Here is a 27,942-nt window from a genome sequence, read left to right as displayed (position 1 = left end):
AGAATCGAACTATATTTCATAGTCGCAAAAAATCAGCAAGAATTATACCCAATTTTGTGTCTGATTTTTCTTTGCTTTTTTTAACACACGGTACGTTATTGATTGCGGGATTGGTAATGCAAGTAATGATTCAACGTGGCGATAATAATGAGGTAATCTACGCCGGTCGGTTTTATAGGTATTTCTCAACTATATCATTTTTCTCATTCGAAATTCCAACTCCTTGCAGTCTAATTTAAATACGCAACGAAAGTAGTTTGTCAATCTATTATGCTGCCAATATCATAAAGTTATTCTATGTAGTTTGATACCAGAAAGGCCAGTGTTATCAATTATGCAAAGTAGTATGTAAAGCACCGAAATGTCGTATTTGCAATGTAGCACAAGCCGAAAAACATCATTTCAATCGTGTAAATGATATCGCTTCACTTGCGTTATCGCTGTCTGAATCGTAAAAGTAGCATTAAAATGTAAAGCTATAAATAACATAACATGAAACAACGGTTTTTATTTTATTTTTTTAACGAGAAAAGCTCCGTAATATCTTTTTACGAATGCAGATTTACTAGCTGGCATCATCTAGCCTTCCGGCGCTTTAAATGCGACAGAAAAGTAGCCTTTTTTACGACCTCGTTACATTTGCGTGCGTTACAGCGGTCCTGTTAATGCGAAGGCGCTATTTCTGACTCGCGCAGCGCGGCATTCCCCGGGCCGGAGAATTTAATTTTTTACGCGTAACGATGTGCTATAATGTCATTTCTTTAGCAAGTCTCGGTAAAAATGCATTAACCCATTACCAGCCCGGTCCCCGTGTTGCATGCGTCGCGCAATGTACAGCGGTGTGAAAATTTCATCGCTCTCGTGGTATTGTGTTGCAGCCGTGTCGATGCCGAGAAGGTGGGCGCCGTGCGCTATGACGGGCGCCGCTAGTGTAACCATTATTGGCCAATTAATTGCGCAATGTCAATAATGCAACGCCTACGTTTAATTATAAACAGGGAAAGCGGCCGTGATCGATTTAATTATGTTACAGCGGCGTCCGCCGGAAATGGCGATACCAATCGAAACTAATGCGTCGGAAATTGGATTCAATCAACGCGCAAAGAGAAATTGGAGAAACGAACATCCAGTCTGTATATCCATTTGGATATACGCGACGGGTATTCCCGATTTGTCGTGACCGCGACACGTTTTACGACCGGCGGTCGCCGATAACCGATTAGCGTTGTCGCGCGGTTTCGGTCTTAATTATATTTCCACCAGTGAAAGTTCCAAATGATTCTCTCTTTTTAAAAAAAAAAAAAGCCCTCTCCCTCCACGATTAATAAATCGCGCGAGAGTTGAGAATTTGAAGCTGAATTAAAACGTTTTTATTGGCTAAAACGAAATTGGAAATCGATTGGAAATTTTTACGCAAATATTTATTCGTTAGCATTGCATTCGTAGGCATTGCATGCGCGTTGTATTCTCGCATTACTCAGTACCCGTTTAATACAGTGATATCGCTTGAAAGACAGCCACTATTGCCCCGCTAGATCTCCTATCTCGTGATCCACGTTTCTGATATTATTTCTCTAACGTCAGCACTTTCGCATGGTGCGTTTCCGGGTCGTCGCGCCATCGGATAATTCCGGACGATCGTTTTCCTCCTTCGCTGTGAAAAGCGCTATGGGAAACGGAACGGATAAGCGGCTGATGTCGTCGCGACGCTACTCTAACGACAATGATATTGCGTCTCTTTTCTTTGACGCGTTTTGCGCTTGTGAACTAAAAACTCAACATGTTCGCCGCAGTAATTGTCCCCATTATTCTCACGTTAGCGAATCCAAATAAAATTGGAGATCTAAAAAAAAGCAGCACGTTTAATTCTCTAACAAAATGCTATTATGTTTATTTTTCGCTAAAAATCAAAGCTATAATTTTGTTTGAAATTTTGACTATTTGTTGATAGTTTAACATGTGGCTTTTTTCATAATTTTATCGATTTGAATATATATCATATATGATATTTAAGCTTTTCTTAGACGGAACTTGAAGCTTTCCTTTTCGCGGTCGCGCATCTATCGGAAATATTCAGGGTCTGCGGTCGCTTTACGTGCAACGCGCATGGTGATTGTGCCGATAAATGAACGGCGAGCAGATGGTATAAAATCGAAGGTGTAGCAGAAGGGACGAAGGGAAAAAAGAGGAAGGATTTCGAGGATATTGTTTCTCACACCGTGGTAAACGATATTTGTTTTTCGAGCTACCACCTTGCCAACCAGTACCGACCATATTATTTTATGGTTAATCCTTCTACAGCTTATAAAAAAACGCCGGTTTCTAAAAATGTTTTCGCTGCATGTCTGACAGAACAAGATCTCTCGTAACTTTATATATAATTTTGTATATACCACAAAAAAAACAGCGTTTTGAACTCATACGCGAAAGATCGTAAAATTACAATCGCGAAAGCCTGTTCCTTTATTTGATTTTGAAACTGCGCGTATCTTTTTTCAAACGCGAGACATACAGCATTATCTATTTTATGCGCTTCGTGCTCCCGCTTTATGTTTCTCTTTTATCTTTTCCATTTTACTCGCTTATTCCTCTTGGTGAATGATTTTTCGATGTTCCTTTTGCCGTTAGATGTCAAGCTGTCAATATCGGACTCATCACAGAGTCGAATTTGCGTTCGCGATTTATACAGGATTGGCAATCAATCAGCATTGCAGAAAAACAACATCAATGCCTGCGATATATCTAGATTTTTTATTTATTTTATTTTAACAAAAAGTCTTGTTTCGTATATGATTTTGTTTTTTATCATATTTATATATTATTATTCGCGGAACATTAACATATTTAAAAGTGATATTTTTAAATTTTAAATAAACATTACGGCGAAATTTTATCTAATTGAGTTTTGCGAAATTCTGAAAAGTAACTTCGATAAATGGTTAGGTTAGGTAAGCAGTTTTGTTTGCCTATGAAATCTCTAAATATTTAAAACCATTACTGTCTGCGCATTTTTGTTTATTTCAGTATATCAAAATAGAAAATTCGCAACGTTGACTTGCGACTATTTCTTTTTAATTTACCATTTGTAAATATAAAAAGGGTAATTGAATGTAGGAGCACGATTTTACACGCTTTCAGTGTCGTTCAGCAAATTGGATCGTTAAATCTCGCTCTCTCCGCTCCACTGTTTTTATTTTAACGTTATCATATTTATATATTTAAGCGTATATCATTGTCGGGTGGATGGATGATTATATTCGCGCTGCCTCGCATTTGCAATAACGTTAACGCACACACGGCGGCGTTGACGGTGATGGGGTTGAATAGGGGATCGTGGCAACGCGGTATTGGCGATACGTGGTCGGCATTACGTAACGAGAGCCGGTTCCCCCGCGATCGGAGGACTTTGCGGCGGACGGACATCCCGGCGAACGGACGACGTGAGTGAACGGACCGCCGCACACGCACCGCGAATGCGCCTGCGATACAATTTGCGCGATATATTCTCTCTATGGTCTGTCAGTGATTCCCACCTACTCCTACCTCCGTGTGCGTGCGTGCGTGCGTGCATACGTGCGTGTATGCGAATCTTGCGCGTGTGTCATGTCGCAGCGAGGTGTCGCATTCGAATAACTCTCTCGATCCTGACGTTGAAGCAGAAAGACGGAGCGGCAGTTTTTTTTTTTATTGCACATGAATGGAGATCGCGAACCTGATATTCATAAATGAATCGACGTGCATGAATAACCCGAAGTTCTGCGAAAATAGGTATTTGAACTTTTGAATATAAATATCTTGGAGTGACAGTTTCCTTGTAGTCTTTCCTTTACGTATATTGGTGACATTCTGTTGTTTACGAATAATGCATAACTATTGGATAAAATTACCATTACCTAATTAAAAGTAAAATATATATTTTGTTCTGCATTCATTTAATACTTTAATTAAAACGTAAAAGAGGAACGTAATATAGATCTTTCCTCACTTTGCAAAGATTGCAGCTATATTAAACAGGATTAAATGCGACTGTTAGAGCAAAACAAATTCAAACTTTACAGAAGCTACAAAAATAATTGGTGTTTTTTTTTATATATATTTTTTGTGAAGGAATTTTTGTCTCTTCGTGTATAATCAGATTTATTTTTATGTCACATTCGATAAATATTTAACTTGCATTCATACTGACCCAATTTATATTAACTTTAATGCGCGTTTTCTTCGAATCGAGCGGTTTAACCTCGATTATTAATCACCGAGTTCTAAATTCGGTATTCTTGTGACATTTCGCGGAGAACGAATGCAGCGTCCGAAAACATGCAGTAAACTTAGAAATTGACTTTTTCAACTCGTACCTATCTCTTCTCCGCTCCCGTTTTCTCTCACGTTAAATCTTAACTTGGCCGCGCGCGATGACAACTTACAAGACTATGCACCCGCTGGGAACATCCGCGTATGTCGCGTATATAGGTATAGCTATAGCGATAACCCGCAGGTCACCGTGAGACATTCTTCAGCGGTTTGATTTAGTGGCCCTCTCAAACTACCCCGCCAGCCCTCTGCCCGCTTATCTAGCGCCGTTCAGAACGCTTGCTATCCCGGCCACCGCCGCCTTTTACACCCTCCCCCAGTTGCAATACACGTCCGTACCTGCAGTTTACTACCACGAAACGAATCGGAAGTGTGGCGGAAATACGCGCGCGCGCGCTCACGAACGATCTAAAGGCGCGTACAAACTGTGCAAACCACGCGGTTCGCGGGCGAAGAATAAGTTTGCGCTGCTGTGCGGACGTGTTCCCTCGACTGCACAGAGCACACACATTGCGCAGAACACGATTCGACCGTCAGTTCTCTAACGCGGGCGTATTTCGGAATTACCTTTATCTCCTCTCTCTCTCTCTCTCCCTTCGAACATTGACCAAATGCTACTATTTGGCTAACCATTGGTCAAACGATCGCAAAGAGAATTCGATAACAGTTGATGAAGAATTCGGCAGCGATGTTTGGTTTAGTTTAAAGGTGACCATTTAGAGACGCGCGTATAGTTTTAGTAGGAGAGACGATTGATTTAATTTAAAAGATATTTATTTCAAAGAAATATTTATTTTGCCTTCTGTAACCTCTCAAATTATATTATTATTATTATTATTACATATATAATGAGAATTCGATAATAGTTAATGAAAAGTTCGGCAGCGATGTTTGGTTTAGTTTAAAGGTGACCATTTAGAGACGCGGGTGGTTTTAGTAGGAGAGACGACTTAATTTAAAAGATATTTAATTTATTTTATATTTAATTATATTTAATTTAAAGATATTTAATTTAATTTATTTATTTAATTTAAAAGACGATTTAATGTAAGAGATATTTAAAAGAAATATTTATTTTGTCTTCTGTTACCTTTCAAGTTATATTATTATTATTATTATTATTACACATATAATAACTTTATAGTTAATTATTTTGGAGCAATATTGTGTGATAGTATTTAACTTTAGTAACATTGTAAGCTCGTTTTTCCCACTTTTCTAATCGCGAGAGCAGTTATGGAAATGATCAAACTTAAATGAAAATTAGCTGAAGGTGAATCTCATTTGCAGACTGTTTTTAGATGACCATCTCACTTTTACGATTCATCGCGCTATAGAGCAAGAGCAACATTTCGGCTTAGTGTGCACGCGCCTTAACGCCGAGCTTGTTGCAGACACGGGATGATGAATCGCTCGCTCTATCTCTTCTTTAGATCTTATGACTCCGCGCCGTGACGTACTGAATCCCGCGGGAGCTCGGGCTCGATAAATAAAGTGGATTTAAGTACGCCATCAAAGCGCGTTCAGCTCCCTGAAAGAAATCATCTTGATGTTACAATTAAGTTCGCTGCAGTTATCGTCCGCCGTCAGATTTCTCCGCCCATACACGTTCGCGAGATCCTTATAGAAGTTAGTCACGCTGAAAACGGCATGAGTGGGGGAGATCAGCTTTCAAAAATACACGAGAATGTACGTATGAGAGTCTACCGGGTAAAAAGAGATTCTGCTGTACGGTATCACGCTTCTACCCGTATTAATCTTTAATCAGACAGAGACGTCCCTTTGACGTACTCGACGTCAATTTCTTCCCGGTTAGGGTGGCAAAAAAAAATGACGAAGCAGCTTTAAATCCGTAATTCCATTAGGATCTAAAATTAATTAAATTCGTAAATGTAATTTTCACACATAATTTATTCGATCGATTTTACTCGATTAAAAGTTGATTATCAGCCATCGGCCTTACTCGATGGGCTATTACCGCCCTTTACCCCCTTTCCCCCCCCCCTCCTCCCCAAGTATCTTTGTAACTAACTTTTAAATTAGAATTCCGTTCAGGCGAAGTACATGTCAAATTAAATGAAAAACCGTTTTGTTTTACGGTACAATCGACGTCTTTCCGCGCTTGGTTATACCGCAATTTTCTCGTGCAGATTGCGCCGCCGTACGTTCTGTACAGGACACTTTGTCCTGACATTTCCGTTCAGGCTTATAACAGGTTCCGTTCGCTCACTCGCTCGCTCACTCGGAGGCTGGCATATCTATTTCACCGTTTGCTCCTAAGGGCGCTACGAGTCCCAGAGTATTAATAAATTGCGCTGCATTGTGCTGCGTTCTATGCCGGTTCCCACCTCTGCTTCCTGCACCACCATCGCCACCCGTTCTCATCCGTTTTCTCGTCTTTTTACTCCGCGCCCGTGCGCAGCTGCTGCGACGAGTATCTCCCATCGGGATTACCGGCGCGGCGCGTCGGAGAAACGCGAGCGAGAACGCGACGGCACTATCGCTTCCGGAAAAGCTACCGGATGGATTTAAGGGATTTTAGGAAGATCGCCAAGGTCGGCGCGGGGATCGAGGATTTGGCTAACGCCGCGAGTGACGCATGGTTTTTACGACGCGCTCGAAAGGAACGTTGATCATCACCGGGGAAGCTCCGCTGTCTTTCAACGGTGCGACTGACTTTGTTCTGATCCTATACATTCGGTTCCGACAACTCGATTTTCGACCGAGATTGTCGCAAGGTTCCTCATTGAATCTATTTTTGCTTTTATTATGCTGATCTCGCGTGATTTTTAACTGACGTCACCCGCAGCCGTTCGGGCTGAGTTACCTCGAGTTGGGCGGATTCGTTCACAATGGGACGCTACAAAGGCGGCGACGTTCTGAAGATTCACGCGGTAGTTTCTACGCTAATCGCGCCGAAAACGAATCAGGTCCAATTCGCCAACGTCTTACTCGCTTTATTGCACCGCCTTCCAGCTGGAAGCTGGAAGTAAGGCGTTAATGGAGCGGATGACATAGAGCTAGAGAAGCAGGTCGGAGGGGGACTATCGCTCACGCGACCGGTAACAAACGCACGGGAAAACTCTCTTCTGTAGAGTCTCCAAGTCTCCACGACAATGGAGAGAGAGAGAGATCGCGTCAAAGTTGGGCGCTTCGTCATTTTTAGTAGCGACGACGTGACCTCGCCTTCACGTCGTCATCTTCATGAAGAAAGTCGATCGTCAATAATATCTATAGAAAAAAGTCTGCGCGTTCGAGAATTCAACATTTTGAAAACTGAGAATCTAAGATATTTTAGAATTACTAATAAAACATAAAAATATGTACATATGTGTAGTCGTAAATTCTGATGATGAATTTTTGTTAGAGGTGATAAAAAGTTACTTTTGAATAAATTTTTTAATTAGTTTAAGTTAATGCTAATTTATATTCTAGGAGCATTATTGAAATCCGTCAATTATTCTTTTTTTTACAATATAAATTACGATTTACGTAAAACTTTGCAAGCGTGTGAACGGAGATGTATTTTATAGGATACACTGTCGAGTTTAGGGTTAAATATTATCGGCGGCGCCTCCGTTCCATGGTCGCGAAATAATTGGGAATATTATCAAAATTCCGCATGGTCGAGCGAGAATTTCGGCGGGCAGGCGCCGTTCGGCCGCGCTTCGGAAGGAGGAAGCCCTCGAGCGAGTCCTTGACCCGCCCTTGTGAAATTTGCGTCATGGAGCCAACGAGCGTGCCGCGCACAAGTTGGACGTAAAATTGCCGGCGGAATACGGAAATATGCGAACGGGCCTTCCGGCGTCGTCGCCAGCCGGAGTTATAACGCCCGCTAGTGAAGCTGGCGAAGCATGCTCCATCACGTCCGCAGAATATCTTCGAGAGATAGCGATAGCCTCGCATCTCCTTCCGCGCCTCGCCGCTTTTTCGCTACATAGTGTGTAGCTCGAAGCTGGCAACCGTGCGAACGAAATTTTTTTTATCCCATTGAAATCGAGTCTTCGCATAAAAATGTTCAAAAATTCACGGTTCATAATCCATAAGTTATAAACGATTGAAAATGAGTGGTTTCCCACAAATTGCATCTCAAACAAAATTAATTCGAACAAAATCTTGTTAATCTGTACGGTAAAAATAACAACTTTACAAAAATTAACAAAATTCACATCGATTATTATAATTGATTATTTAAACATTTATTGATAGATAATAATTAAAATTTGATATAAAATGTAATATTGCGAAGAAAATATTACGTGGAAAGAAAATGAAAAATTTTTTAAATCTGACATATCACCTTATTATGAAGTGAGAGCAAGTTTACAGTTTTTCAAATAAATTCACACGATATACATCGCTGTTTCCCGAAGAGATAAAAATGGCTAAAGTGAAAAAACTAGGGCAAGTAATCCTCTTTCACACGAAAGATAACTCGAGATTGAGAGGAGCAAGTGATGCACTTTGCCACTCTTGGGCTACTTAGATCCTCGAGAAGTCCAGAGAACGTCGAAGTAGCTGTCTCGAGCTCACCGCGAAAATTTCGGGTAAAGCTCGATGGTAAAATAAAGCGCTGTCCTCTTTTTTTTTTGCGAATTGCGCCCGAGTTTCTCGCGAATTGCTCTTCAATTTTCGAGCCGCGACTCCGGAAGGAAGGCGCCGCGGAAGAATTTCAAGTAGGCGACACGTGTAAAGCATCGGTGGCGCAAAAACAGCTTCGGGAAGTGATTCTACTTCGCGGCGCGATGCAGTTTTGGTTGATTCCCGTTCCGGCTAAGTTCCGGAAAACTCCGCCGGCGAAAGTTGCGCCATTTCGAAAGCGTGGGTTCTTACGACTTCCTCTTGAAATGTCGGATCATATCAAAGTAGCGCGCAGAAGCTGTGCTCGCGACTCATGTACACATGTCGTTGTTTGCACGAAACATCACGTCATACGGTTTATTTAGTATGAAAAAAATGCAGTAAAGCAACGCGAAGTAAGAGAGGCAATATCGTATATCAGTCTGTTAATCTAATTCAAATTTATTTAAATTTAATTTAAATCCAATGTAAATTTAGTTCTCTTCTTTAAGGCCAGTTAGCTTATTCTGAAAGGTATACTTATGTAAGAGAATGCATACGAAGGTATAGATATACATATAATATAAACATATACAACGTAAAAAAATGTTCTATGTAGATGGAAGAGAATAAGTTCTTCAGTCTTTTGCAAAATAATATTATAATATTGAATGGACGAAAACAACGATATCAGCTGATGAATGTTATCAGCTTTAACGTTTCCTATTTTTATTTTTATGACAAATTTTGAATAAGTGTTTGGTGACATAATTAATTCTCTGAATAACAGACCAGTGATTGGAGTAGCTTATTAATTAATTATTTTCAATAAACGTAACGCTATTAGAGCGTGGCTGCGTTTAGAATTATCGACAATCACCGACCAAACTCAAACGTCGCCACTCTATAACGTCGCGTAATGTCGCGCTATACATATAGATATAATTACAACCGTCTGGCGTTCAATAAGCTGCCAATTATCTCTAATGGATCGCGTTAAACTTCTAAAATGAGAGTCAATGTTGCAAGCGCCGTCGTGCATGCCGTTCATTAATGTTAATTTTCGATTCGGTAATCTCTGCTCGCTAAATCCAAAAACAGTAGCCTTTGATACTGATGCTTGTGGACACAATACTTGAAAAATCAGTTATCGATGCCGCTCTCTTGTTACGATAATTTTATCATTATTGATACAACGAAAGAGTTTCCATCCAATTCATCCCTAATATTATTAACATTAATGAAACACGGCATGTCGAAGTCACATAACAAATAATAATTGTACTAATAAATATCTGAAAATTGTGAAGTCTAATTTTTCAATGATACACGAAAAGAACAATTTTGCCGAATCCAGATCTGAAAATAATTTTTGTTCAATAATCAAAATAATTTTGTGTAAAAGTCAAAGTGATTGCTAGAATATCAAAACGTTTTATAGCAATGTTTGTCAATTTTAACATTCCAACAAATTATTTTGATGATTCAACAAAAAATTATTTTCAGATTTGTTTTGAGCAAAATTTTTAGATCTTTCAACAAAATTGTTCTTTCCATGTATATTTTATCGTACGTGTGTCTCTCTCAATTTAGTTCTCCATTATTATTTCACGTTGAATGATAAAAAAAATTTCAAAGCAATTATATATCTTTTATGCCTGTTCACGATGATTATATCATCTATCGTGGATGAAAGGCGTCGGGAGAGACATTTATCGTTTGCAGAAAATACCGCGATGAATGTAGACGAGATTTAGCAAGTTCCGCCATATAATTCAGGGAACGACACTTCGGGAGTTACTGCCAAACTTGTGAGTCGAAACGATATCGAGTCGCAAGACCATCGAAATGCCATCGAGAAGTCGCAAGAGGGAAACTTGCGAGCACCCTCTTGCCTCTTCATGTTTACGTCTGCGCGCGAGGACGCGTGCGGTGCCAGTTCCTCTCGAATCGCACTCGAATCAGAACAATAAGAACACTTTATTTCTCGGTTTCAGATCGGCGCCCTGAAGAATTATTACCTCTTCTCTCACAAGCGACTGCACAAGAGATCCCTCACCGCGAGCGAGCCGCATCACAAGGCGCTCAGGGATGAGCCGCGGGTAAGTCAACGCATCTTTGTATTCTGCTAATTAAGAGACATTAATTACGAAATGCACACGGGAACGAGATTTGCTTCATACTCAAAGAGTAAGGAGCAATGTTTGTGAGAGTGGATTTACTCCAGCTCTGTGAAATGAAGGAAAAATTTAATTAGCTTTAGTTATCGTATTAAGGACTTTGCTTTTACTAGAAAAAAGGAATTATGATTTAACATAAAATTTGCATGAGAAGCAAAATAACGGAATGTACAGTTATCGTAAGAGATAAGAATAAATGTTGTTAGGATAAAATAATTATAATCGCAAGTAACGTATACATTTTGTATATATATATATATATATATATATATATATATAATATGCACATATGTATTAAATAGACTGAGAGAAAGAGAAAGAAATATTTTACAAATTTATTAGACAGTTGACGCGTTAACGAGCCGATATCTGGGATTATAACAATTGTTGGAAAATTTATTGCTATAGGCGCCATTAAATCACTCGGTAAAACAAACTCTTCACGATTGGTCAACGCAAAAACGACATGCATTTCGGCAAACAGCAGCTTAATTGGCCGATTTCGCTTGAAGCACGTTAATGTTTCGCACGAAATACGTGTCCTGGCGTGTGAGCTAAATGTTCGACCGAATTGAAAGAACTCTAGGTCACTAGTTACTAAAATTGTGAATTAAAACTTTTATAAAGACGGCAACGCAATAATTTTTTAAAGATAAAATGTATCATAAAATGTATCGTCGATTTTTAATAATTTTTTAGTACCCAGATAAGAACTAAATTGGTTAAATGTTTGCCCCAATTTCTTTATTTAACTTCATGAAATTCTTTGTAATCGAGCCATTTTATCTTATTAAAAAAATTCTTCTTTATCTTGACAACAAGATTGAGAGAGAGAATGATAGACAATTTTTATTTTCAGACTTTGAAGAGTCTGGAAAAATGTCAGTAGATCTCAAAATGCAAAAATCCTAGAAAGGATGTGAGTTGAGATATTTTGAAAGCTACGTAATATTTGTTACATAAATAGTTCCATCTTTCCATCATATAAAAATGTTGTCTTTTTTCTGATGTCAATATGTAGCCCTTGCGCTTTCAAAAAAATTATTTCCCCGTTTACATGCAGTTTTTTATCGCTAAATATTCTGTCACAGTGACAGAATATTCAACAGTAACAGTACACCTCACAAAGGATGGTAAAATATATCTTTCTTTTTTTGATTGACTAGAAACGCGTTTTTGTTTCTAGTCTAAATTGTAGCGTTGTGGTAAACGTTGAACTTTAGCTATGAAAAAATTCACAAACGGACGGAAATTGTTTTATAACTTTGTGACGCAAGATGCACTTTTTTTTATGGAAAGAACGATTTTGCTGAAGTATTAAAAAATTTAGTAGGATGCAGATCTGAAAATAATTATGTTGGACGTTCAAGCTAGTTGCTAGAATGTCAAAGAATGTTTTTGCAGTATTATCGCGCTTCAGTGTTATACATTATTTTGATGATCCAACATAATTATTTTTAGATCTGTATCTGACCTAATTTTTATATATTTTAACGAAACTATCCTTTGTGTAAAATTTTTAAACATTTAGTCTAACAATTATGTCGCGTACATTTTTCCAAATATTGTCATCTTTCAAAAACATAATTTACTTTTGCATTATTATGCAGTAATAAATCATAAATCCATCGCAGCTGTAAATAGTTTATAGAAATTCCGTCCTTGTACCTGTAGATTTTTTCCGAATTTTTCACTATAATATCACTTTAGTACTCGCGCGGGAAATACCTGGTGGTCGCTTTAAGTGCACTCTCGGTGAAGCCTCGTCGTCCCTTCTCTCACGAGAACGTGGCAAAATATCTCACTGTTTCGAGAGACAATATTGTCGTCGCCGCGTTTTCCGCCATTGTCGCTCGTCTCGATAAGCTCCTTCTCGCGGGTGAAAATTACAGAGTGGAAGGGTAGGGCGAAATGGTCGGAAAAATATCGTGTCGAAAAGAGAAAGGGAAGGAGAGAAAGAAAGAAAGAAACAGAAATGCAGTTCTTCGCATGCATCGCGAGGGACCGCGCGATATAGCATTAATTATGAGCCGGTGTTCGCGGGGAACACGTTATCGCGAGGGAAATGCCATTTGCACGAGGCGAACGTGCAGGGGTAACTTCCGCGCGAGATACATTTTTTTCCGAACGCGCCGCGCTCAGAGATCGCCGGGATTTATGGCTGGGCAAAGCCACGGATACGTGACCGGGAAATCTCTCTCGTTCTACCGGCGATCGTGACTGGCTGCTTATTAATTGTGCAGCACGCTTAGTTAACCGCTTAATTGTTCGTTAAAAAATAGACGACCAGTGTTTCATTTTATACTTACGATGGAAAAGTGTTACACAGCTCATATCGATGCAAACGAAACTTAATACAAATTAGAAAGAATTAATTATTGACACCTTATTTCTTTTATTAATTTTTTTATCACGTGTATTTGAAGAATCTCGTGCTACTTGAGAGACTGTTTTTCCTGAATATATTGGAAGAAAATAAGTATACATAAAGAATTCTTTGCGTTCACATATTTTTGTAAGTTTATTGAATTTTATAACTTTTTCTGTTGGGGTTATTACACAGACTGATTGAATTGGAAAATTATTATTCCAGCTAACTTTCGTTAAATAGTCTGCCAGAATGGCGATTTATGTCGGCGTTTAAATTTTATTTAATTTTTTTTATAAAGAAGCAACTCGATATTTCACATTCGATGAATCAATGATTAAATGGATGGTTCGATAATTTATTCGATCGAATATTTATGTGTACGTCTATATATGAAATATGAAATTTGCATCTCAATAAAAATTAACTTTAAGCAAACTACAAACTAATTTCTACTTAACGCTTTTTTCTTTTATGAGTTAATATTTTTTAATATATTTGAAATTTTGACTCTATCTATACAACCGTTTATAATTCAAAAGAGAATACGATAACATCTGTTACTACTGCACGACTGCAATAACCGTTTAATTTTAAGAGCCTTTTAGTATGTGCAATAATCGATCCGCAACAGCACGTGGATTAAATTCCTATCTTACACTCATTGTGCTAGTTTGAAAATTTCGAAAATTTCTGCATTGGCGCGCGCCTTCAATACGACCGTGAAACTAACTCGGTTAATCCCGGCGTATTTGGAGTCTCGCCAAAATTGCGTGAGGGTCGTGAATCTGTCGGCGCGGCGGTACCGGGCATCGAATCGCATTGCGTGTCTGGATTCAACACGACGATATGAATGAAACGGGAGGAACGCGGCGCGCGCTAGAATTAAAGCTCGTTCCCCGAGGCGTTTTTCGGTGATTGTACGATTTATGACCCTCGATTGAGTCAATCCGCCCTGGTGAAATTTCCACGTCGCAGCGTCGCAATATATAGTTGTTTGGCCAATCAACAAGACGATAAACAATGATGGTGCTATGAGTAATTTCATATTGCGTTGCATGTTATATTTAAAAAAAAAGTAATTTTATTTCTCTGTCTTTCTCTTTCTCTCTCTCTTTTAATTGCATTTCTTCTGTCTGTTAATTATTGATAAAATAATTTTTTAAAATAATACCAAAAGTATTATTTATATGTAATAACCATTAATCATTTCGTCGTGTAAAAATATAAACGTCACGTAAATCTAGATTTTTGAAAAGTAAATAGATAGAAGTAATGATGATTTAGTGGACATACGTAGATATTAATAATAAATGGCTTTCTCTCTTAATCCCTTTAATATTTTTAGATATTAATGTCTCAATGTATTATAGCAATTATATTTAATTAAATTTTATATCAATTTCATCATAATAATTTAAAATCACATGTAATTAATAATTCTCTTTCCAGAGGCATTGCCTTTCGCACTTTTGATATAAATACTTGCTCATCATATCATTAACACGTGCCATATTTCGCTCGGCAAAAAAAAAACCGATTGATGACACCGATGAAATATATTCCCGCACACACTATGGGAAAATTTGCGACCGTTACAGGTTCGCATTACCTTGTAATATCGCAACTTATGGAACTTAGTGTAACGACGTGAGAGATAACAAAACGTATTCCGGCGGCTAATGGCTTTTAGGTCGGTCAAGTTATTCAAGTTTATAACGCGATGACGTAGCTCGAAGTCGATCATAGAGCGGTCGAAGCGCAAGAAGACTCGTGTTGCAGATCCGGTATGCTTTCGGTTGCAGGTGCACTGGTTCCAGCAGCAGCACGAGAAGAAGCGCAAGAAGCGCGACTTCGGCGCCCCGTCCTACGCGTACGCCGATTATCAGCCCTTCTTCGGCGGTTTCGGTCCGCGCCCGCGGCAGGCCGCCCTGTTCCATCGCCAGAGAAACAGAGGCGTGCCACTTCAAAACCTGTTCACGGACCCGCTTTTCAAGGAACAGTGGTACCTGGTAAGTACACCTCACCGTTACAGACTTGCCGCGACAGGATACGTGACGGGAATCGAACCGACTGCATGCGGTATCTTAAGTCGCTCGACACTTCCGATTATTTCTTTCTCGAGAAGACTCTATATCGATGATGTCAACTCGAAGAAATTTATATACGACGCTCGTATTTTCCGAAAGTCTCCAAGAAAAATATAATACGCGTTGTTTGTAACAATTTCAAGATTATAATCGACGACGTTTGTAACTCTAGCGCACGATATAATCGAAAATTGTCCATTTTATAATATAATAAAGGTAATAATAATAAAGGATAGTAAAATTAGATAATAGCAGTAAGAGCAATATTTTTAACGGGACGTAAAATAGGAAGATATTAGGAACGTAAAATACACCATAGAATTCGGCCAAGTATAGCGACTTTTATGATGTTAAAAATATTTCGATCACACAGATCTTGTCGTCTCCATTTTCATTGGACAATTTCGGTAACGAGAATATCACAAATCATCTATTATTATGGTATGTCGTCTAGAAGAGCAATTATTCCCTTAATCTTGACACTTAAATAATTAGAGAGTCAGATCGGAGAGACACGGTTCGTGTTTAAATTTTTAGCTGCGGATTAATTATCCACCGAATCATTGCATATCTTACGTTGTAATAACCAAGAGACGCGACTACGTTTCCATTGCGTTGATGCACTTAAGCGAGGTACATATCTTGCGCAAAACGCTCACATAACTCGCATAACTCGGCTCGAGTAATCGTGGGCGAATAAACAATTATCGCAGTAATGACCTCAGATCCCGTACAAACAGTCAATCAGCGTGTTTGTTATCCGATTAGCGGCCGCGACTAATGCGATCTTATTGAGCGAGAGCCGTCGGGATCGATCCGGCGCGGCCCGGGCCGGCCTGAGATTATCGAAAACAACGCGCCCGACGTTGTTTTAGACCTCTTCCACTTCGCGATCCTGTCGGGCGGAGAACCGTCGCTCTTCCGTTCTATAGCGTGGCTTAATCGCTCTAAATTAACCCTCCAGACTGATCATTCTGGCGCTGATCATTAGGTAAGCGCGTAAGAGAGATCGAGGTATATTGTTGTTTAAAACGTCCAAGTGAGATTACCTTTTAATTCTGCTATTAAATTTCACACGGTGTCTACAATTACGAGTTATAAATTGAAATTTAATTAACTTGTGTCTCCTATATAAAAGATTATATGTTTATAAAAAATATCAGACAAGTATTTTTTTTACCTCAAGATTATTTTGCGATAATACAAAAGTTTTTGAGAAATCAAATTGATAAATAAGTACTTAATAATACGTAACTTTGATTTTAAATAATTATGCTTATTAATTTTGTTGAATATTAGATAATTTAAAAATATCTTCAACATCATAGAAGTCGCTATACTTGGCCGAATTCTATTATGTATTTTACGTTCTTTTTTAAATTTATAATTATATAATATATTATAATATATTAAAATTATATATAAATATGGATAAGGAACGTAAAATACGCAATAGAATTCGGCCAAGTATAGCGACTTTTATGATGTTAAAAATATTTTAAATATGATTTAATTCACATGTCTATATAATTTTAATATAATTATAAATATATATGAAATACATTTATATAAATAACATATATAAATAAAAAATTAAGTTCTTAATAGAGCGAGGAAGATATTTCAGATAATGATGGAAAATAATAAACGCAAGGAACTAGAATTTTCTGTATATATAGGAGCAATAAATCTCGACACTCGATGCATCGCATGACCGGACTTGGTACTTATTTCTCGCGCGACCAGTCGTGCCTTAATGGAGCCGTTGTGCTGTACATGCGTTTTCTTGCGGGAGCGTAAGCAGCTTATAACGTGCAGCCGTGCCGTCTAAAACAGCAGCAGAGTGGCGAGAAACAGCGGAAGCGGGTAGCTAGCTTTTGGCAGGCTCGCCCGATATATCCGGCGGAAACTTTTCTCTCTCTCTCTCTGTTCCCTCCCCGACGCGTCGCCCGCCAGCGCGGCGTCTCGGCCTAAGTTGCCGAGAAGTTCTCGATTATATCGAGTGTCCCGAGCTTCTAACTGTTCGGCTACTTTCATTGGCGAACGTCCGAAGAAAACGAAGGGAACATCCCGATTGCCTGTTCTTGCGAATGCCGTAGGTACATAGTTACCGGAGGTAGTTACTTTAATTCTTAATTCCCTTACGGGGAAAATCTTATCCTTCGCTTCATCTCGAGTGTACTTTGGCAGTATTTTAATTCGAGAATCAGAAGAAGAAATATTAGAAACTTAAGCTGAATATCTCAAAGGTGAATATCAAAAAGTTGGGAAGGAAGATGATGCGCGATTTTCACTTCAAAGAAAGAAACGGCTCCAAATTGATCAAAGAATCAGAAAGAAAGCGAGAAGATGAAAGAAAGTCCCGTTTAGTTTTTTTTAAAAAACCTATATATTTATCCGCGATGATGCATTGCATAGGTCATTTCGTATGCGAGCGAGATTGAACGAACCGACATCAGCTGCAAAAATAGATGTAATTTCTTTTTCGATATGAGGAATAAACAAATTCAGTTTGCGCAACGGGCGCACTTACAAAAATACATTTCTGCACACTCTCTCTCTCTCTCTCTCTCTCTCTCGGCTCCTTTTTCTCTCCTCGCTTATTCCGACGTGTATTGCAAGGAAAAAAGTTCACGTTTCTCACTTCTGACGTCGTGATTCGACGCGGGCTGAGAGCAGGAAGCCTTTTAAAGAAACGCGGGACGCGCGTATCACGAAGATTACGATTTTGCATAATAGACGTAATATCGGGTGGTATGAAATTTGAGCAGCTCAGGCGTACGCTCGATATCTGGAGGGACGGGGGTCTCTCCTCTCTATTTGCAGAGAGCAATGCCCACCAAATATGCCGACCCTCGAAACCCGGGCGTGGAAACTGCCGCGTATAAAAGCACGGGGATGCAGGGCAGGCGTTCGTGAGACACCCGGAGCGTCGCCCGAGGCGCGATAGGGAACCGGGGCTTACGTAAGCTGATAAACCACCTATGATATCCCGTATGGTATATCATATCAATACCCTCTCTGCAACATGAACACAGAAATAACCGAAAACAAGATAGTGTAAATTTCTCATTGACCAGATCCGAATCTCACAGTGTTACTCCCATATTATTCATCACTGCATGTCTGAATATATCTGAGAACGGTTACGTGCTGTTTAAACATTTCTAATATCGATGTGCTAATTGATGTTTCTCAAAATGACAGCTAATTGAAGACACATTATTAATTTACCGAGGCGAGAAAAGAAACGAGATTAAGAGGTTATTATAAATTTTCTTATATGAAGATTTGCAAACATATGATCGAAATAGATATTTTTTTCATAATACAGTTTTATGTTACAAATAAAACCGTAATATGACGGAGGATCAAATTGAAGAATAAAATCTATTCGATGATTGCAGACATAGGCAAGAGATTTGAAGCAAAAAATAGACAAACTTTATAATTTAAAGGATTACATATATATATATATATATATATATATATAATTGTATATATAATGCAATGGAAGATTGAATCGGAAAATAAAATTTATTAGGAGATTAGACATATTAAATATAAAATTATATGAAGTCATCATTGATGAATCTAATCCAGTCTTCTCTCATATGTCTAATCGCGATCAACTTTTTCGACATTACTCTTTTTATAATATCAGATTTCAAAATTTTGAATTTAAATTATCTTACGATGTGTGTCCTGTTATCTTTCGCAAAAATTCGAAATAAAATACGGATAATAGGATAGAAGTCTCGTTTGTGATGCGCTTTTCTCTTTATATATAGATAAGAGTATTCCGAACTTTGTATTGTTAGATTTTTGTGTCTATGGTCATCCTATGGAAACGACGTTTCGTCCGGATCGCTTTTGTCGTGTACCGTGGAAGACGTCGGGGTAAAGAGTATCTCCGGACGAACCCGGAGCAACTCCGGCTCGTCGTAAACCCGCGCGCTTGGCCGCGGGGTTTTTTCCCTGTCCTCTTTTTACCTGGGTCGACCGCACGCGTCGCGAGAGACAATGGGCCGCATTGTCTTTCCCCGGGCACAATATGCGCCCACAATGTGTGCGCGCACAAACCCATCCCGCCTCACCATTTGCAGGACGCTGATGGGATTACGGCGTTCTTATACACGACACCCGTAAATTTGGCGTTTCTCGCTGGATAATTTTGCCTGCGTTCATCGGAGAGGAAGAAGCAACCGAGGGGTCGATGGGATCGCGTATATAATGTAAAGAAAAACGGGATACTAATCGGAGATTCCTATGCGTTTTTGTACAAAGTTTTTAATATTTTGCATAAGAAAATTATTTTTTAAATTGTATTTCGTACAAACCGCGGAATATACCGAGCGCCATCTTTTATTTTATTTTTTTTTTTAGATTTTTCGATAAAAATTTTTATTAGAGCGACGTAAAGTGGATGGAATGATTTCCACTACTCTTCATCAAACCGACAATAGTCGGATACGGTTTTGATGTTGACAATTCTGTATCCACGAGCTGGAACGGCGATAGCGCTACGACCAGCAGCTCGGTAACATCGCGCCCACATTGGCCCACGTTTCCTCCTCTCCAAACTATCCCGAGTTCTGATCCCGTTGCATTCTCAGCGCATGCCGCGCTCTCGACTATTCGCTCTTTGTCTCTCCTTGATCCGCTCGTATCGCCGAAATCTCCGGGCAGATAAGCGCTGACACGGACGACGGGGACACGCGTCGATGCCCCCCGGGTCTTCCTCACGGGCGAGCACGACAATGCGCAATCTAGTTAATGGAATTGCAGGGGAAACGGAGCCGGCACCGTGCGACGCGGCGCCCGGACCCGAATGGCCGGGTAAAAAAGCAACAGCGAGAAAGGTATATCGACACGGAGATTGGCACATTCCCGGTCGCCGGTGTGTTCCCGCGACGAGAGCACGTACCGCGCCGCGCTGCTTCTCACGATCACGATGAGCTACGGGTGTAATGTACGAGAGCCGGGGATCAAGAGAAATCTCTCCTGTCCTTTTACCATGCGCTTCATTCGTGCAGCGCTAGCCCGACGCGGACTTGCGTTAGATTCTAAGCGAAAACCCTTCAAATTAGCTATCATCAACGTGTCCTGAATTGCACTTTCCTCGAAGCATGATTCTTGTTTTGTTCCGAAAGGGAAAACAGCCGTTTTTATTTCTAGCAGATTTTAGCATACTGCTGTTGGAGAAGTTCTTTGTGAGTTTATGAATTATTTGTTGGAAATCGCTCATTTAAATCACTTGTTAGATAAAAAATCCTAATTGAAATTTTTGCGTCAAAGGAACTTACATATATGTAAATTAAAAAAAATACAGTTGAAGAATTGATTTTTTAATTTACGACTCTTATATATTTAATTACTTCATTACTGCTTTACTTCATTTTCTCATTTGATAAATAACATAGTACTTTTGTAATCGCTGTAAAATGTTTTGTAAAAATGAAAAAGAGCTTTTTTTATATATAAAATAACTGTTAAAAGCATTTGCATCACATATTCGACGTGCCCGTTTTAATTCTGTTTAGTTCACGCGGAAAAATATAGTCGTAGAGATTAGAGAATAGCCTCGCGTTCTTGCATTTCGCGAAAGTATATAACTCGTGTATATGTACTCGTTTGCACACAGAAATGTTGCGACAAAACACAAGTCCGAGATTATCCTCGATACGCAGACAAAATGTAGTAATCAACATCGGAATTAAGATTTTTAGCAAAATAACAATTTCTTGCAGTATTAAAATATTTTTTTATGAGACTTGTGTGCAATAATTTATTTTGAGGATGGAGTTGCCATTATTTTCTTTCCACTATAAAAGTCTAGATTATTTCTAAATTTTAGGAAATTTGGAAGCAATTTTTGTTTTACTGCCACAATCGTTATTTTTCAACCGATAATAGTACAGATATCCCATGAATCAATTAGAGTGATAGATTGTTTAACTCATCTAGGATTGATGTATTCTCTCTCCCTCTCTCTCTCTCTCTCTCTTTCTCTCTCTCTTTCTCTCTTTTCGTCGTACTTATTTTACCATTCATCTCTCCTGTCGGATAATCTACAGAGTCTGCGATATCATGCTACGCACGCACGAATTTATCGCGTCGCTGTCATAAATTCTTTTTTTTGCTGCGATTTGGATATGATCATACCCGCGGCGGACTCGCGCGATCGCCGGGGAAACACGGATGAAAGATTCGCGTATTTCCATACTGTATATTTATTACGTGAATTCATGACGCACACAAATGCAAAACATCATTTGTAGCTGGAGCCCCGCAATAATCAATCCATTATAAATGCATAAAATGGACGTTTGTTAGGGGATGTGAATCGCGCTTCGTCCGGCACGGCGCAGCGGTTCGAATCGTGGCTCGCATATATTTTTTTCCGGCCACCGATAGCGATATCGGAGAAGCTATAGCTCTGTCAAAATTCGTATGGAATTTTAACGCCGTCGACATTTTTATGAGAGCTATGGCGCGCGATATAGTATTTGGAGATCGAAAAATCTCGGATGAAAATCTGGCGTAGTTTTACTTTTTAATACTGAAACTTTTTCGGAGATTTAGTGTAGAGCTATTAATTTTATCTATGCATTGTATAATTTTAAAAAATTGATAGATATCTAGGAAAAAATTTATTCCACAACAGTTGGAAAATTAATAAATAATTTTCCTAACACTAGAAAATAACAATTGTTATGGAACGCCGAGAACGTTCGCTATCTTACCTCGTATAACCGAGACCGCATTATGAAAGCTGTGGCGACCGAATTTGTCGTGCGGCTAGTAATCCATTAATCCACGAAATTGTATACGCGCATGTGGAGATGTATAGCGTTACACGAATATCAATCAACAGTCATACACGGTAACACGAAATTCGCGAATTAATTCCTGTCAAAGAATCATGTATCGCATCATGTGCGATTTATCATCAAAATCTTTGGCTAAAACAAACTATTTTTTGCACTTAGAATACAATGCAAAATGCTTTTACAGTTACGGAAGTATAATGGAATGTATATTTAATATGTAATAAACTGTTTTACCGAAACAGTTGTGACCTACGAAAAATAAGAATGAATCTTAAAACTTTAACGTTAATTTTCAAATAATCATGAAATTTATATGCTAAATATAATTATTAATGTATGAAGATGGAAGTAATTTATGGAATTTTTATTTTAAAGGGAAGTAATGAGTTGAATTGTAACTAATTTAAAAAATTTTTTTGCTTACAAAATACATTTAAGTAGTGAAAGAAGACGTTTGAGCAGCCATACTTTTTAATACATAAAAATCGGTCAATTCTCAAATTTTCGTACGTTTTAAAAGAAGAGTAACAAAATCCGATTGCGATACAGTGAACAAAAATATATTTGTTAGATAGTTCAGACTAAATTAAGGTCAATAATTCATTTCCGCAGAACGGCGGCGCCAAAGATGGTTACGACATGAACCTCGGCCCGGCCTGGCAGAAGGGCTATACCGGTAAGGGTGTCGTCGTTTCGATTTTGGACGATGGCATCCAGACCAATCATCCTGATCTCGCGCTCAACTACGATCACCAGGCCAGCACCGATATCAACGACAATGACGACGACCCGATGCCGAGAGATAACGGCGACAACAAGCACGGCACTCGATGTGCCGGTGAAGTCGCCGCTGTTGCCTTCAACCAGTACTGCGGTGTCGGAGTCGCTTATAATGCCAGTATCGGAGGTAAGGTCATTCGCATCGAAAATCAAAATAATCTAGATAAAAATAGTCACATGGAAATTATGGAAATTATCCACGAAAAAAAGAAGAAGAATGAGATTATTCGTCTATGGCTATTTCGAAAATATAATTTGATAAAAGAAATTTAGAAGTTATTTTATTGCATAGCAGAATTTCTGTTCGAAATCTAAATCGGTCGTATACGTGACTTAACGACTATTAATATTAAAATATCCATAGGATATTAAAAAAAAAGATAATACTTTTTATGAAGATTGAAAATGATAATATTTTAAAAGACTATTTTGAAGAAATGCTATTTAAAATTTATAAAAGAAAAAAAATTTTTTTCCAACATTTCTGATCGCGATTTTGATATGTATTAATTTGGATATGTAATAATGTGCACTGTTAAATCTATAACATTAAACTGGACCTTATTTAAGTCGCCACTCCTACAATAATGGAGTTAAATAATTTAAAACAGTTCAAATTTAACCTAAATTTAGGTTAAATTCTATAGTTTTATTTAAAAGTAACTATATTGTTTTAGTTAAAAATAACTTTAATTAAACAGGAGCAGTGGCGATTTAAATAAGGTTCAATCTGATACAATAGATTTAACAGTGTAACATTCTAATTTTCTGTTTATTAACTTTTCAATTACCTCTTTTTATTGATTTTATAAGTAGAATCTGGGAAAAATATCGAATTTCTAACATAAAATTATTTAATGCGAGAAATACGTGTTTTCTATTCATATACGATTTATAAAATATCAATTTTTTAAATTTAAATGTGCCGCCACGTTTGATAAACTATGCCGTTAGAGTTATACAAAAATTAAATTATCATCTTAAATTATAATCTGTATATTTTGCAGATAACGCGAAAATTGAAATGTATATAATGTATACGTATATGTATAACGCATGTATGGTAGGGATCAATATTTTCTTTTCCTTATACTCCTGCGTTTGATAAACGCAGGAGTATACTAGAAGTATACTAGGAGTAACTAGAAATTGGTAGAGCCATTTTATGTTCTGACGGATTTTGTTGAAATTTGAAATAGGTTGTTACTCAGGTGTGTTAGTATTTCAGGTGATGAGAATGTGCGCTCATCTCAACTCGCGTGTTCAAACGTTGACGATGCATTGACTCTTCCGCGGGCACAGAGACATACACTAAAATCTTTTGCTCATTTAATATTCAAACTAACGGGAAACGCGACGGTGCTTCGACTTAGTTTTAATCTTAATATATTTAGTGTTGCACTGTAACATCCTGCCGCGAGGCGCATTTGCCATTTATTCTCGCTGTTAATTACTAGAAGATGCGCGAAATTGCGAATATCTTCCGCAAAAAGATTATTGGAAATTTATACGCGCGTTACATTAATCGCCGCCGAGGAAGATTGACGGTAATTACGAGCTCGCGGTCTATCCGAACTGCCGTCAATCTTACATCCGCGAAAGCGCTTCTCATCGATGCCCGGTAATCACTTAATGCGCGATTTAAGGAATGGGGCTTTCACGTCGTTGTCTCGGAAGGCGGTGTTTATCTTTTCTTATGCCGAGCGAGCGGAATCCTCCTGGGATCGTTCCAGCGCTGACTTAGCCGGCGAATCGCTCTGCACGGGGGAAATAAATAGTGCAGCGACCGCTGGGAATGTCAGGTCTGGCGGTGGTCGCTTTATCGTCTCGGTACCCGCTGAAGAATAGGCCAGGTTTTCCGGGCGCTCGCCGCCATTCCCCGACTCGATGCTATCGAGCTGTATTAATTCCGTTAACCCACTTCGAAGCGAAACGAACGTCCGTAAGCCGTCGGGGCTTACGACGAGTGGAACAGAGCGGGACCGAAATGATAGCGCGGAACGATACAGCCAGCGTTAACCGGATATTGAATTCGAGGAATTGATGGTCGTGCAAGCGTGCTGCACGGCGAAATTAGAAATTTCGATATAGCGTCGACGAGAAATTTCGTTAGAACCGCGAAACGCGGTGGTTTTCGTGATAACGCTGGTGGCGCGAATGCCGCGATGCTACAATTAACTGTCGTTTGCCTACGAGAAACACTTTTGTGCGAGGATCAAAACGTGGTGGAATTTCGGGATAGAAGTACGTACAATACAATTTGTTGGTTATTTTCATCCGAAACCGCGGTACAATTTGTGAATCTGATTATGAATTCTTAGTAAATAGGGTCAAACATGATTTGCTTGACGTTTACTTTGAATATTCTTCGACAAGAGATTGAAGCCCCCCGAAATAAACGGGATACTCCGGCCGAAATCGTATCAATTTAATCCTCAGTTTCATGTTAATGTAGCAGTAATCAAATAACAATTATACTTGGAAATAGAGCAAGCAGAATAATACAAATAGAATAGTGCAAATCAATTTAAAGTTTCTCCATCAAATGAATTTACGAATATCTAATTATGCAGGCTTAAATAACAGTGAAATACGTGGACAGAAAAGCAAACGAGGACAAATGGGAAATTATTTAAAATCACACGATTATACTGAAAATATTTATATCATAAAAATCACTTATATGAAGCCATTTATATAAATTTAATAAAAATTGAGAAACGGGAAAAAGAATTGAATTAATTGCTGGATCGAATGCAGAGTGCGCACTCTGCATTCCCTCTTTCTCTATATTACTCCGAGCTCCCGTAGCTCGGCCTATCCTTAAAATCGATATTAACAATCCGCACACGACAGTCCGCGTAAGATAAAATCACGGCATACACGAGAAAGAGAGAAGGAGGACTTGTTCACGCACATATCTCCCGTGTTCTCAGGCGTGCGAATGCTCGATGGCCCAGTAAACGACGCCGTCGAGGCCAGAGCTCTGGGATTGAATCCTGATCACATCGACATATACAGCGCCTCCTGGGGTCCCGAGGACGACGGCAAGACCGTCGACGGCCCGGGCCCTCTCGCTAGGAGGGCGTTTATTTACGGAGTGACGAGCGTAAGCTACATATATCGCCGTATACCTTCTGCGCGCGTCCGCGAAGCGAAAGGATCAATTTATTTTCTGTCGCGGGAGCTTTACCCCTCGACGTTTTATTTTATTACTACGGGAGGATTTAAAAACCCTTTTTCGATGTCGTTGTCGTCGCAGTGACGAAGTTGAAGTGAAAGTTGCGGATTACACAAACGAAGATTATATTATATTATTTATGTTATATATTTATATTTTTTATCGCATTATGTTTATACATCGAACGGCTCGAATACCAGACAAAATATTATTATTTGTATAGAATTGTATAGAAAAAAATTCCAACTTTTTATTTAAATTGGTTTAGTTGCATGTTAAATTATTTTTTCGGTTAGAAATAAATATCAGTTTGCATCAGAAAATAATTTGTTCAAAATAACAGCGTTACGAATTGCTTTTTTCTGTTGAAAATTCTGTTTCCTGTAAGTTTTTCGCAAACTAAATGATATTGTATAATATTGAAATAACTTTTTACCACGAGATTGTTAAAATAACTCAGTTTTTAATTTTCCGAAACAAATGCTAATTGAAAAAATACAGTTGTAATGATATATTTTGCACAAAATTTATTTTATATTCAATTCCATTCCTCTTTCCTTATGAAGTTCTTAATGGAAAGAATATTTATCATTTGGTTTATATTTCGAAGTTATATCATTTGTATAATATACTCAAAATTATATTATGACTTAACTTTATTGCCGTTATAAATTTTATGTTATTTTATAAAATAACGTAATCCATACGCATTCTATCGCTTCGTCGGTCACGCGCGGTTCCCCATCTTTTCTGAATATTCGCGATACCCTTTCTTCTTCCCATGCAGGGTCGCAAGGGTAAGGGCTCGATCTTTGTGTGGGCGTCCGGTAACGGCGGTCGACACACCGATTCGTGCAACTGCGACGGCTACACGAACAGCATCTTCACGCTGTCGATATCGAGCGCGACACAGGGCGGCTACAAGCCGTGGTACCTCGAGGAATGTAGCTCGACCTTGGCGTCCACGTACTCGTCGGGCACGCCCGGCAACGACAAGAGCGTCGCCACCGTGGACATGGACGCGAAGCTGCGTCCCGATCACATCTGTACGGTGGAGCACACCGGGACATCCGCCTCGGCGCCGTTAGCCGCCGGCATCTCCGCCCTCGCCCTCGAGGCGAATCCCACGCTGACGTGGCGTGACATGCAGTACCTGGTGGTGCTCACCTCGAGGTCCGAGCCGTTAAGCAACGAGCCGGGCTGGATACTAAATGGCGTAAAGAGAAAGGTTTCCCACAAGTTCGGCTATGGTCTGATGGACGCGGGCGCCATGGTCAACCTGGCCGAACAGTGGACCAACGTGCCGCCCCAGCATATCTGTAAGTCCGATGAAATCAACGAGGAGAGACCGATTGATCCCACGTATGGGTACACTCTGAGCGCATATATGGATGTCACCGGATGCGCCGGGTCCTTGAACGAGGTGCGATTCTTGGAGCATGTGCAGTGCAAGGTAAGATCGGCGTGCCGGAAAAAGTCGTCGCTATAGTTTTAGCCATTAATAAATAAATACTAAATGTATAACTACTATTTAGAGATCTTTACACTGTTTTAATTTAGGAATTTTCTCGCGATTTTACACTTAAAATGATTAGTAATTTTCTTTGTATTTATTGTAAAAAATTATGCTACGGATTTTTTT

The 27,942-nt window shown here is 39.0% G+C and overlaps 1 protein-coding gene across 3 annotated transcripts in view; it reads left to right on the top strand.

Moving 5' to 3' along the window:
• The window catches only part of LOC105452558 (furin-like protease 2), a 339,998-nt gene that overhangs the window by 305,683 nt on the left and 6,373 nt on the right, over positions 1-27,942 (top strand). For all 3 annotated transcript variants that reach the window (XM_011693768.1, XM_011693767.1, XM_011693766.1), the window contains exons 3-7: positions 10,866-10,970; positions 15,222-15,428; positions 22,952-23,246; positions 26,056-26,228; positions 27,088-27,753. In XM_011693768.1, coding sequence (XP_011692070.1) covers positions 10,866-10,970; positions 15,222-15,428; positions 22,952-23,246; positions 26,056-26,228; positions 27,088-27,753 — 1,446 coding nt within the window. The remainder of the gene's footprint in view (positions 1-10,865; positions 10,971-15,221; positions 15,429-22,951; positions 23,247-26,055; positions 26,229-27,087; positions 27,754-27,942) is intronic.

Source organism: Wasmannia auropunctata, unplaced genomic scaffold (genome assembly GCF_000956235.1).
Source record: "Wasmannia auropunctata unplaced genomic scaffold, wasmannia.A_1.0 LD336029.1, whole genome shotgun sequence".
NCBI classification, from domain to species: domain Eukaryota; kingdom Metazoa; phylum Arthropoda; class Insecta; order Hymenoptera; family Formicidae; genus Wasmannia; species Wasmannia auropunctata.
Note: the sequence above shows the minus strand (reverse complement) of the source record. Positions and strands in the feature narration are given on the sequence as shown.